This window comes from Coregonus clupeaformis, chromosome 25 (assembly GCF_020615455.1).
Source record: "Coregonus clupeaformis isolate EN_2021a chromosome 25, ASM2061545v1, whole genome shotgun sequence".
Classification (NCBI taxonomy): domain Eukaryota; kingdom Metazoa; phylum Chordata; class Actinopteri; order Salmoniformes; family Salmonidae; genus Coregonus; species Coregonus clupeaformis.
This window is the reverse complement of record NC_059216.1, coordinates 30,751,463-30,765,029: the sequence shown is the minus strand read 5'-3', so window position 1 is coordinate 30,765,029 and position 13,567 is coordinate 30,751,463. Positions and strand designations below refer to the sequence as shown.

At 42.7% G+C, this 13,567-nt stretch overlaps 2 protein-coding genes across 2 annotated transcripts; one reads left to right on the top strand and one right to left on the bottom strand.

The window, feature by feature from the left end:
• Positions 1–6,023: 6,023 nt before the first annotated feature.
• On the top strand, positions 6,024–8,581 carry sstr1a (somatostatin receptor 1a). Its single transcript, XM_041848083.1, has one exon. The coding sequence runs from the start codon at positions 6,652–6,654 to the stop codon at positions 7,756–7,758; it is 1,107 nt and encodes a 368-aa protein (XP_041704017.1). The 5' UTR covers positions 6,024–6,651; the 3' UTR covers positions 7,759–8,581.
• Positions 8,582–8,691: 110 nt separating this feature from the next.
• On the bottom strand, positions 8,692–10,856 carry LOC123481891 (complement component C1q receptor-like). Its single transcript, XM_045207551.1, has one exon. The coding sequence runs from the start codon at positions 10,412–10,414 to the stop codon at positions 9,185–9,187; it is 1,230 nt and encodes a 409-aa protein (XP_045063486.1). The 5' UTR covers positions 10,415–10,856; the 3' UTR covers positions 8,692–9,184.
• Positions 10,857–13,567: the final 2,711 nt, after the last annotated feature.

The following is a 13,567-nucleotide window of genomic DNA, read 5'->3' as shown; positions in this document are numbered from 1 at the left end:
ATTGCTCATAAAAACGCTGCATGTTTTGTACAATTTACTCTGTTTACTGCCCACAGGGCACAGACGTCAGTTCAACTTCTAGTTTTGATTTACACTGAACAAAAATATAAACGCAACATGTAAAGTGTTGGTCCCATGTTTCATGAGCTGTAATAAAAGATTGAAGAAATTTTCCATACGCACAAAAAGCATACTTCTCTCAAATTCTGTGCACAAATTTGTTTACATCCCTGTTAATTAGCATTTTTCCTTTGCCAAGATAATCCATCCACCTGACAGGTGTGGCATATCAACAAGCTGATTAAAAAGCATGATCATTACACAGGTGCACCTTGTGCTGGGGACAATAAAAGTCCACTCTAAAATATGCAGTTTTGTCACACAACACAATGCCACAGATATCTCAAGTTTTGAGGGAGCGTGCAATTGGCAGGCTGACTCCAGGAATGTCCACCAGAGCTGTTGCCATGTTCATTTCTCTACCATAAGCCACCTCCAACGTCGTTTTTAGAGAATTTGGCAGTACATCCAACCGGCCTCACAACCGCAGACCACATGTATGGCGTTGTGTGGATGAGCGGTTTGCTGATGTCAACGTTGTGGACATAGTGCCTCATGGTGGCGGTGGGGTTATGGTATGGGCAGGCATAAGCTACAGAAAACGGACACAATCGCATTTTATTTTCATCTATATTTTTCATAGCTGTCTATTTACCACCACAAACCAATGCTGGCATTAAGATTGCACTGAATGAGTTGTACAAGGCCATAAATCAACAGGAAAACGCTCATCCAGATGCAGCGCTCCTAGTGGCCGGGGACTTTAATGCAGGGAAACTTAAATCCGTTCTACCTAATTTCTACCAGCATGTTAAATGTGCAACCAGAGGAAAAAAACTCTAGACCACCTTTACTCCACACACAGAGACGCATACAAAGCTCTCCCTCGCCCTCCATTTGGCAAATCTGACCATAACTCTATCCTCCTGACTCCTGCTTATAAGCTAAAACTAAAGCAGGAAGCACCAGTGACTCGGTTAATAAAAAAAGTGGTCAGATGACGCAGATGCTAAGCTACAGGACTGTTTTGCTAGCACAGACTGGAACATGTTCCGGGATTCTTCAGACAGCATTGAGGAGTACACCACATCAGTCACTGGCTTCATCAATAAGTGCATCGATGATGTCGTCCCCACAGTGACCGTACGTACATACCCCAACCAGAAGCCATGGATTACAGGAAACATCCGCACTGAGCTAAAGGGTAGAGCTGCCGCTTTCAAGGAACGGGACTCTAACCCGGACGCTTATAAGAAATTCCGCTATGCCCTCCGACGAACCATCAAACAGGCAAAGAATCAATACAGGACTAAGATTGAATCGTACTACACTGGCTCTGACGCTCGTCGGATGTGGCAGGGCTTGAAAACTATTACAGACTACAAAGGGAAGCACAGCCGCGAGCTGCCCAGTGACACAAGCCTACCAGACGAAGCTAAACCACTTCTATGCTCGCTTCGAGGCAAGCAACACTGAAGCATGCATGAGAGCACCAGCTGTTCCGGATGACTATGTGATCACGCTCTCCGTAGCCGATGTGAGTAAGACTTTTAAGCAGGTCAACATTCACAAGGCCGCAGGGCCAGACGGATTACCAGGACGTGTACTCCGAGCATGTGCTGACCAACTGGCAAGTGTCTTCACTGACATTTTCAACATGTCCCTGACTGAGTCTGTATTACCAACATGTTTCAAGCAGACCACCATAGTCCCCGTGCCCAAGGACTCTAAGATAACCTGCCTAAATGACTACCGACCCGTAGCACTGACGACGTCTGTAGCCATGAAGTGCTTTGAAAGGCTGGTCATGGCTCACATCAACAGCATTATCCCAGAAACCCTAGACCCACTCCAATTTGCATACCACCCCAACAGATCCACAGATGATGCAATCTCTATTGCACTCCACACTGCCCTTTCCCACCTGGACAAGAGGAACACCTACGTGAGAATGCTATTCATTGACTACAGCTCAGCATTCAACACCATAGTGCCCTCTAAGCTCATCACTAAGCTAAGGATCCTGGGACTAAACACCTCCCTCTGCAACTGGATCCTGGACTTCCTGACGGGCCGCCCCCAGGTGGTAAGGGTAGGTAACAACACATCTGCCACACTGATCCTCAACACGGGGGCCCCTCAGGGGTGCGTGCTCAGTCCCCTCCTGTACTCTCTGTTCACCCATGACTGCATGGCCAGGCACGACTCAACACCATCATTAAGTTTGCCGACGACACAACAGTGGTAGGCCTGATCACCGACAACGATGAGACAGCCTATAGGGAGGAGGTCAGAGACCTGGCCGTGTGGTGCCAGGACAACAACCTCTCCCTCAACGTGACCAAGACAAAGGAGATGATTGTGGACTACAGGAAAAAAAAGAGGACTGAGCACGCCCCCATTCTCATCGACGGGGCTGTAGTGGAACAGGTTGAGAGCTTCAAGTTCCTTGGTGTCCACATCACCAACGAACTATCATGGTCCAAACACACCAAGACAGTCGTGAAGAGGGCACGACAAAGCCTATTCCCCCTCAGGAGACTGAAAAGATTTGGCATGGGTCCTCAGATCCTCAAAAAATTATACAGCTGCACCATCGAGAGCATCCTGACTGGTTGCATCACTGCCTGGTATGGCAACTGCTTGGCCTCCGACCGCAAGGCACTACAGAGGGTAGTGCGTACGGCCCAGTACATCACTGGGGCCAAGCTTCCTGCCATCCAGGACCTCTATACCAGGCGGTGTCAGAGGAAGGCCCTCAAAATTGTCAAAGACTCCAGCCACCCTAGTCATAGACTGTTCTCTCTGCTACCGCACGGCAAGCGGTACCGGAGTGCCAAGTCTAGGTCCAAAAGACTTCTCAACAGCTTCTACCCCAAGCCATAAGACTCCTGAACAGCTAATCATGGCTACCCGGACTATTTGCACTGCCCCCCACCCCATCCTTTTACGCTGCTGCTACTCTGTTAATTATTTATGCATAGTCACTTTAACTCTACCCACATGTACATATTACCTCAACTACCTCAACTAGCCGGTGCCCCCGCACATTGACTCTGCAACGGTACCCCCCTGTATATATAGCCTCCCTACTGTTATTTTATTTAACTTCTGCTCTTTTTTTTCTCAACACTTTTTTTTGTTGTTGTTTTATTTTTACTTTTTTTGTAAAAAATAAATGCACTGTTGGTTAAGGGCTGTAAGTAAGCATTTCACTGTAATGTCTGCACCTGTTGTATTCGGCGCATGTGACCAATAAAATTTGATTTGATTTGATTTGATTTGATTTATCGATGGCAATTTGAATGCACAGAGATACCGTGACGAGATCCTGAGGCCCATTGTCGTGCCATTCATCCGCCACCATCACCTCATGTTTCAGCATGATAATGCACGGCCCCATGTTGTAAGGATCTGTACACAATTCCTGGAAGCTGAAAATGTCCCAGTTCTTCCATGGCCTGCACACTCACCAGACATGTCACCCATTGAGCATTTTTGGGATGCTCTGGATCGACGTGTATGACAGGGGGTTCAAGTTCCCAGCAATATCCAGCAACTTCGCATAGCCATTGAAGAGGAGTGGGACAACATTCCACAGGCCACAATCAACCACCTGATCAACTATATTTGAAGGAGATGTGCCACGATGCATGAGACAAATGGTGGTCAAACCAGATAATGACTGGTTTTCTGATCTACGCCACTACCTTTAAAAAAAAAAGGTTTCCATGACCAACAGATGCATATCTATTCCCAGTCATGTGAAATCCATAGATTAGGGTCTAATGAATTTATTTCAATTGATTGATTTCCTTATATGTACTGTAACTACGTAAAATCTTTGAAATTGTTGCGTTTATATTTTTGTTCAGCATACATTTGACTGAGTTATCAACTAACGTGAATTCAACGTGAAATCAACAACAATTAGAACCATGTCATTGGATTTAAATTAAAAGTTGGGTGAAAAAAAGACAAACATACCAGTTTGTGCCCAGTGGGTGGCATCTAATGTCACGTGGATATTTGGTCAGTTGTGCAAGATTAAACATCAAGCTGTCACATTAGAGCCAGCAACTGCTCCATTATCCAACTTTGTCAACACAGATATTGCATTTGGCTTTCCTAATGAAACTGTATTTACTTACTTAGATTTTCAGTGATTCTCTAATCTATTTGTGTACCAGAGGGTCACATACTGTGATCTGAGTATGACGCACTTTGATTGATTTTCTTCATTCATCATAACTGAATGATGTGACATTCGCCTGCGATGTGGATATTCTTTGTGATTTGGTCATCTGTAATAATTCAATTACAGTTGGGATGACAGCTCACCTATTTCAAAATGAAGACGTTATCTTTATGCTCTGTAGCCTACACATGCCAGGTATGATCTTTTATTCTAATTTTTTGAAGAAATCCCAAGGAAGATGATACATATCGCTTTTGTTAAACATCACAATATACAGTGCCTTCAGAAAGTATTCATACCCCTTGACTTATTCCACGTTTTGTTGTGTTAAAGCCTGAATTAAAAATGGATTTTTTTCTCACCCATCTACACACAATACTCCATAATGACAAAGTGAAAACATGTTTTTAGACATTTTTGCAAATGTATTGAAAATGAAATGCAGAAATATCTCATTTACATAAGTATTCACACCCCTGAGTCAATACATGTTAGAATCACCTTTGGCAGCGAATACAGCTATGAGTATTTCTGGGTAAGTCTCTTAAGAGCTTTGCACACCTGGATTGTGCAACATTTGCCCAATATTATTTTAACAATTCTTCAAGCTCTGTCAAATTTGTCATTGATCATTGCTAGACAACCATTTTCAGGTCTTGCCATAGATTTTCAAGTAGATTTAAGTCTAAACGTATTATTTTCAAAATTCTTCAAGTTCTAACTTGGCCACTCAGGAACATTCCCCGTCTTCTTGGTAAGCAACTCCAGTGTTAAGCAAGGCCTTGTGTTTCAGGTTATTGTCCTGGTGAAAGGGGAATTCATCTCCCAGTGTTTAGTGGAAAGCAGACAACCAGGTTTTCCTCTAGGATTTTGCCTGTGCTTAGCTCCATTCTGTTTCTTTTTCATCCTGAAAATCTCCCCAGTCCTTTACGATTACAAGCATACCCATAACATGATGCAGCCACCACTATTCTTGAAAGTATGGAGTGGTACTCAGTAATGTGTTGTATTGGATTTGCCCAAACATAACACTTTGCATTCAGGACAAAAAGTTTAATCGCTCTGACACATTTTTTGCAGTATTACTTTAGTGCCTTGTTGCAAACAGAATGCATGTTTTGTAATATTTGTACTATGTACAGGCTTCCTTCTTTTCACTCTGTCAATTAGGTTAGCATTGTGGAGTAACTACACTATGTTGTTGATCCATCCTCAGTTTTCTCCTATCACAACCATTAAACTCTGTAACTGTTTTAAAGTCACCATTGTTCTCACTGTGAAATCCATGAGCGGTTTCCACTCCTCTCAGGCAACTGAATTAGGAAGGATGCCTGTATCTTTGTAGTGACCGGGTGTATTGATACACCACCCAAAGTGTAATGAATAACTTCACCATGCTCAAAGGGATATTCAATGTCTGCTTTTTTATTTGTTACCCATCTACCAATGCGAGGCATTGGAAAACCTCCCTGGTCTGTTGTTGAATCTGTGGTTGAAATTCACTGCTTGACTGAGGGACCTTACATACAATTGTATGTGTGGGGTACAGAGATGAGGTAGTCATTCAAAAATAATGTTGAACAGTATTATTGCACACAGAGTGAGTCCATGCAACTTATTATGTGACTTGTGAAGCAAGGTTTTACTCCTGGACTTATTATTTAGGCTTGCCATAAGAAAGGGGTTGAATACCTATTGACTCCAGACATTTCAGCTTTTCATTTTTTATTTAAAAAAAATTTTTCTTCTAAAAACATACATGGAATTACACTTTGACGTTATTGGGTATTGTGTGTAGGTCAGTGACAAAAACAAATCTCAATTTAATCCATTTTAAATTCAGGTTGTAACACAATGTGGAAAAAGTCAAGGGGTGTGAATACTTTCTCAAGGCACTGAATGTCAGTCCACAATTTATGCAATTGTATTAGTCTCATCAATTTTCGGTAGTGCTGAGTGTGTGTTTGATTCAATTGTGAAATTGCTGATACGACGAAAACAAACCTGTGGAAACTTAACTATTGTGCATCGTCATCAAAAGACACAAGACTGCAGCAATTTACCAATCAATCAGTTGAAATTGAATGTGAGTGTTATGACGTTCAATGACAGATTCATATTTATATTACAGTGGCGTATATCGATTAGGACATAGGCTAGGACCCCACCACAACGTCATTTTACAACGTCTGACGTTGCGTCTCTGAAATGACTAGAGCAACCGTAGCTATCCATGGTCCTGAAACAACGCACCGTCCGCGCGCCACAGCACAGAGCAACCCCCGTGAGGAGATGGGTTCTCTGGACAGTCGCACTGATTGAAATTTATTATTTAACAGAAGACAGGCCTACTTTTTTGAGGATTCTTCTGGAAGTGGAAAAACCCTGCCAAAATGCTCCCCAACAGCTCTTTCGGGAATCTAACCCTGGAGGACGGTTTTTTCCTAATGAACAACTCGTCTGGGAACGAAACGTACAGCGAGTCTCACGGCAGCGCTATCCTCATCTCCTTCATTTACTCGGTTGTCTGTTTGGTCGGACTGTGTGGGAACTCTATGGTTATCTATGTCATTTTCAGATATGCTAAAATGAAAACTGCAACAAATATTTACATTCTGAACTTGGCCATAGCGGACGAGTTACTTATGCTGAGTGTCCCCTTCTTGGTGACATCTTCACTCCTTCATCACTGGCCTTTCGGCTCACTTCTCTGCCGCCTTGTTCTAAGTGTTGATGCTATTAATATGTTTACGAGTATTTACTGCTTAACTGTACTTAGCATAGACCGATATATTGCGGTTGTGCACCCCATTAAAGCCTCCCGGTACCGGAGACCCACAATAGCTAAAATAGTCAACTTTGGGGTTTGGATGTTTTCTATCCTGGTCATTTTGCCCATTATTATATTTTCCACGACCGTTCCAAACTTGGACGGTTCGGTTGCTTGCAACATTCAGATGCCAAAGCCAGTTAACCAGTGGATGGCTGTGTTTGTGATCTATGCCTTTCTCATGGGCTTTCTGTTCCCAGTCATTGCGATCTGTATGTGTTACATCCTCATCATCGCCAAGATGAGAGTGGTGGCACTGAAGGCAGGCTGGCAGCAGCGTAAGAAGTCGGAGAGAAAGATCACTCTGATGGTGATGATGGTGGTGACGGTGTTTGTCATCTGTTGGATGCCCTTTCACATTGTGCAGCTGGTCAATGTCTTTGTGGAGCACCATAACGCAACACTCATGCAACTCGCAGTGATTTTGGGATACGCAAATAGCTGCGCCAACCCAATACTGTACGGATTTTTATCAGACAATTTCAAACGTTCGTTCCAAAGAATGTTGTGCCTGCGCTGGATGGACAATGCAACAGAGGAACCCATAGATTACTATGCCACGGCTCTGAAAAGTCGTGGTTACAGTGTGGATGAATTTCAACCGGACAATATGGAATGTGATAGCACTTATAGAAATGGAACCTGCACTTCTAGGACAACGACACTGTAGCAGCATATTGGACATAAAGTGATGAAATGAACAAAATCATAAATGTGACCACTGATTGTTTCGCTTATTACTAGGCTGATACTTCGATATTTATTCGTATTGTTTACTTGCAACTATTTTAACGGAATTAAAATGTTAAATAATCAAAATGTCTTATTATTGTTCGTATTATTACCATGTGGATTCAGGTGGCACTGTGCATAATAGTCCTACAATTACGACAAGTCGCCTACAGAGCAGAAACAGACTGGCTCTACTAGAGGCTGCCCGAGTGACATTATTTCCACTGTGTGAGCACATACAAAAAAGTGTTAATACCTGCTGCTTGTGATTCATGTATTTCAGATTTCTTGGAGAGTAAAACAAGAGGTGCAGTTTCAGTTCAGATTCATGCTCAGACTCTATGATTAATTATTCATTGCGGAAGTTCAAGTTAAAACAGCAGCAGTGATTTTTGCTTTTAAATCTCTCAGGCAGAGAGCAACAGGAACACTTGTTTACCATAGGCAAAACAACCACATCCTGCTCCGGATAGAGCAGCCCAGCTATCGCTTATCCGCTGTCCTCTCTTCTTTGGTGCAGATTTACTCAGCCCTTTGTAGAAGATAGCCACTGGGCACGGACGTTAGTTTAACGTCTTGTTTTCAATTGGTTGCATTGTCAACTGACATGAATTAAACGTGCAATCAACCCAAAATGTCGTAATGTCATTAGATTTTGGAAAATCTAATGACATACGAAATTCCCTTACATTGATTACTTTTTCAAATCCAATCAGTTTTCCACATTGATTCAACGTCATCACGTTTTATTTTTATTTTTTTATGGAAACAACGTTGATTCAGCCCGTTTTTGCCCAGTGGGTAAACCTGCCCACAGTGTCTGTTTGCTCAGAATTCATTTATCCTTTATTTTCAATGATAATACAATATATTGCGTTTAAAAACAGTTTATATATTGACAAGATAGGGTATTTCTTTTGAAACGAGAAAGAACTAGGTTTACGGGCTGAACATTTTACATCATGTGCAGAGGCTATGATCCTTTATATCGGGACTATAAACTTCCAAAATACTGAAGCATCAAATTCATCTTCATATGTTACACGATGCATTATATATACACACCACATATATACAGTACAGCAATAAAATAAGTAAATACAACATTAAGGCCTAGCAAATATTATGAAGAAATGTGAGCCCTCAGCCCACATACAAATCCTCAAAATAAAATAATAATATCCAAAGCCTGTAAAGTGACCTACTGCAGAGAAAAATCATTTCAATAAAGACGTGTTATTCAAGTGCTTATTGACGTAAGGTAGTGATGAGAGAGTGGACTAAAATCAATCTTATACATTGTCAGTTAAAACCTTCAGGTTGTCTTGAGTCTTTGATGTGGCCTCCATTCACACTCCTGCTGCTTATGTTGCCTCCTTCTCATTTGGGTTTTCCAGGGAGTATTTTTCCTTCGAGGACTCCGCCCTCTTCATTGCCATTTTCTCAGCATTTTTCATGGCCAGTTTCTGTGATCGCCTCCTGAGGCAGCACTTAACAATAGATAGCGCCACGCCTAACAGAACGACCAAGGCAATCACTGCTATCAGCACAGGTATGAAGATGTAGGCTTGGTCTCCACTCTTGTCCACTATCTCAACGTCATCTGTAGGGGAAGTTGGAGTGGGTTGGTCCGGCAGAGAGGTGAGAAAAGGCTTCTCCCGAATTGCTGGCTTGGAAGTTGGGGTATAGTCTTGGACCAAATGTTTGTCACTTCTTTCAGGAGTAATGGTAGCTGCTGGTAGTTCATTGCATGCCACTGAGCCCTCATCTTGAAGATTTCCATTTTTATTGTAGCATTTACAGAGGAAAGAACCCTCAGTGTTGACACACTGATCTTTACAGGGCTGATCTCTGCATTCGTCAATGTCCACACAGTTTCCAGACCCATCTGTGATATAACCTGCTTCGCATGAAGCACAAATTCCATCTATAGCCAATCCATCTACACGTTCCCATTTCAGAGTCATTGCAGAGCAAGTCAGTTCAAAATTTTCCCCAGACCAACAATCCAGATTCAGTTTATGAGGATCATTTGGGTCTGGCCTGAGTGATCGTGCCTTAGGTATGTGTGGGGTAGGACACTGCTTCATAATAGGTTCCTCTCTATAACGTTGTTTGCAAATGAATGGACGCTCTGTCTTACAGGTACTGGGAACAAACCCCCAGTTCACAATCTCAGTTCCATTAAACTCACCAGAGAGAAATACACACTGTATACCCGTGCAGGTTATTTTGGGCAAAGACTTCCACTGATCCAGTTCTGTGTCACTGCTGCTATCCACTGTCCACTTGAAACCATTCAGAGGTGCGTCATGTTTCACGCAAGACCACTTTCCTTTCCTCAAGCCCACCCAGAACTGAAATGTACGTTCTGCGGACGGTATGTCCGAGATTACTTTCAAAATCTTTGAGGCTTCCTCCATACTGGCCACTTTAGTTAGGAAACTGCCGGGCAGACAGGCTTCTGAAGCTTTGTCAAAGTTGAGAGGATTCAGATGAAGAGTATAGGGTTCAGCAACAGGAACACACAGACCTACCCCCAAGACACTCCACAGACATATCCAATAGTACTCCATTCTCCCCGCTCGCACCATCGATCTGACGGTAGTGGTTCTCAGTCAGGCTGACAATGGTCCTCCTACTAGCTGCTTCTGTAATGGACTGGCTGACAATGCTCATTTTCCTGCTGCTTTCTTAACTGCCCCTAATAGGTCCTCCCAAGACAACAAGCACAGGAAGTGTGTTTAGACTTGATGCAGCCATCCACTTCCTCTGCAGAGAGGGTGGTGGCACAGCCAAACAAAGCAACTTAGAAACTAATTACCTAGTCATTAAAGTACACAGTAGCCTAAGGTCCAATGCCTGGAGATGAGTAGTGAGAAATATACACTAATGTAGTCCAGGTCCTGTCAGCCGAACTCCAGTAACGGACATCCTTTGACTCTTTGATAATATTTCCCTATGAGATCACCAGGCCAGCTTCACTTTTGTTGTGGGAGCTGCAGGAAGTTTTCCTTCACAGAAAAGAGAACCAGAGAGGTGCACAGATCCAACTGGAAAAACAGAACTTGTGAGAGGATATGCTAGCCTGCTGATACAGTGTCCTGGTATCAGGATGTGATGATAAAAAGCGGATGTTGTATGATTCATTCCTCAGGGAATAGACCCCTCCTGTGGTTTGGTTTTTATCAACCCTGAAACACGAAACTCAGAATGGTGTCATTGAATAACAACTACACTTTGTGAGGCATTCAGGGGGTCCCCCACTTGGGATATACAGATTATTCCATGTTCACTAAGTAAATTACTATTTATAATAACAACTAACAACAACTAATAACAAGATAACTAATAATGTAAGCATACTGTGTCCATAATAAGTATATAGGTTGTAGGTTGGGAGCTTTTGTGAAAGAGCACAATTAGAAAGATATGGCATATAGAAGCAAACCGGATGGACATCATGAAAATGATCGGAGAGGTTGAGAGTAGAAGAAGTTCAGGAGAAAAAACAAACAAAATATAATTGTTGTAAAATTGACTGTGTCCATAAAATGTATATAGTAAGTATAAGCTGGAAGTAGAGGCCTAAGCATTGTTGTTCACTAGTTTACTCCAATTAGGGAAAGGGTGGTGGGGTTGGAAAGTAATAAAGGGGAATATATTTTTTTTAAAGGATATGTGTGTGTGTGTACAGTGAGGGAAAAAAGTATTTGATCCCCTGCTGATTTTGTACGTTTGCCCACTGACAAAGACATGATCAGTCTATAATTATAATGGAAGGTTTATTTAAACAGTGAGAGACAGAATAACAACAAAAAAATCCAGAAAAAAGCATGTCAAAAATGTTATAAATTGATTTGCATTTTAATGAGGGAAATAAGTATTTGACCCCCTCTCAATCAGAAAGATTTCTGGCTCCCAGGTGTCTTTTATACAAGTAACGAGCTGAGATTAGGAGCACACTCTTAAAGGGAGTGCTCCTAATCTCAGTTTGTTACCTGTATAAAAGACACCTGTCCACAGAAGCAATCAATCAATCAGATTCCAAACTCTCCACCATGGCCAAGACCAAAGAGCTCTCCAAGGATGTCAGGGACAAGATTGTAGACCTACACAAGGCTGGAATGGGCTACAAGACCATCGCCAAGCAGCTTGGTGAGAAGGTGACAACAGTTATTTATTATACAGTAGTGATTATTCGCAAATGGAAGAAACACAAAATAACTGTCCATCTCCCTCGGCCTGGGGCTCCATGCAAGATCTCACCTCGTGGAGTTGCAATGATCATGAGATCGGTGAGGAATCAGCCCAGAACTACACAGGAGGATCTTGTCAATGATCTCAAGGCAGCTGGGACCATAGTCACCAAGAAAACAATTGGTAACACACTACGCCATGAAGGACTGAAATCCTGCAGCGCCCGCAAGGTCCCCCTGCTCAAGAAAGCACATATACAGGGCCGTCTGAAGTTTGCCAATGAACATCTGAATGATTCAGAGGAGAACTGGGAGAAAGTGTTGTGGTCAGATGAGACCAAAATCAAGCTCTTTGGCATCAACTCAACTTGCCGTGTTTGGAGGAGGAGGAGGAATGCTGCCTATGACCCCAAGAACACCACCCCCAACGTCATGGAGGTGAAAACATTATGCTTTGGGGGTGTTTTTCTGCTAAGGGGACAGGACAACTTCACCGCATCAAAGGGACGATGGATGGAGCCATGTACCGTCAAATCTTGGGTGAGAACCTCCTTCCCTCAGCCAGGGCATTGAAAATGGGTTGTGGATGGGTATTCCAGCATGACAATGACCCAAAACACACGGCCAAGGCAACAAAGGAGTGGCTCAAGAAGAAGCACATTAAGGTCCTGGAGTGGCCTAGCCAGTCTCCAGGCCTTAATCCCATAGAAAATCTGTGGAGGGAGCTGAAGGTTCGAGTTGCCAAACGTCAGCCTCGAAACCTTAATGACGGAGAAGATCTGCAAAGAGGAGTGGGCCAAAATCCCTCCTGAGATGTGTGCAAACCTGGTGGCCAACTTAAAGAAACGTCTGACCTCTGTGATTGCCAACGAGGGTTTTGCCAAAAAGTACTAAGTCATGTTTTGCAGAGGGGTCAAATACTTATTTCCCTCATTAAAATGCAAATCAATTTCTAACATTTTTGACATGCATTTTTCTGGATTTTGTTGTTGTTATTCTGTCTCTCACTGTTCATATAAACCTACCATTAAAATTATAGACTGATCATGTCTTTGTCAGTGGGCAAACGTACAAAATCAGCAGGGGATGTATGTATGTATGTATATGTGTGTGTGTGTGTGTGTGTGTGTGTGTGTGTGTGTGTGTGTGTGTGTGTGTGTGTGTGTGTGTGTATGTATGTATGTGTGTATATATATATATATATATATATATATATATATATATATATATATATATAAACATGGGGGATTGGAAGTGATGCAGACAATTACATTGATGGAAGTTACAATCTATCTGCAATATTAAGCTGATCTACCCCCTAAAAAAAAAAGTAAATTACTATTATTTAGGTTCTGCGGCAGAGTTTCTTTATCAGAAATAAGCAGATGCTTCCTGGGGGAAGTGCCAGAGAATGGCAGGAAGAGAGGCTGAGCTGGAGGGCCTCTGCAGCACTACCCAGACAGGAGAGGGCCTTGTCCACAGCACTACCCAGACAGGAGAGGGCCTTGTCCACAGCACTACCCAGACAGGAGAGGGCCTTGTCCACAG

What these genes read in the sequence shown, in the direction of transcription:
- sstr1a (XM_041848083.1), top strand. Translation starts at nt 6,652, where the DNA reads ATGCTCCCCAACAGCTCTTTCGGGAATCTAACCCTGGAGGACGGTTTT.
- LOC123481891 (XM_045207551.1), bottom strand. Translation starts at nt 10,414, where the DNA reads ATGGTGCGAGCGGGGAGAATGGAGTACTATTGGATATGTCTGTGGAGT.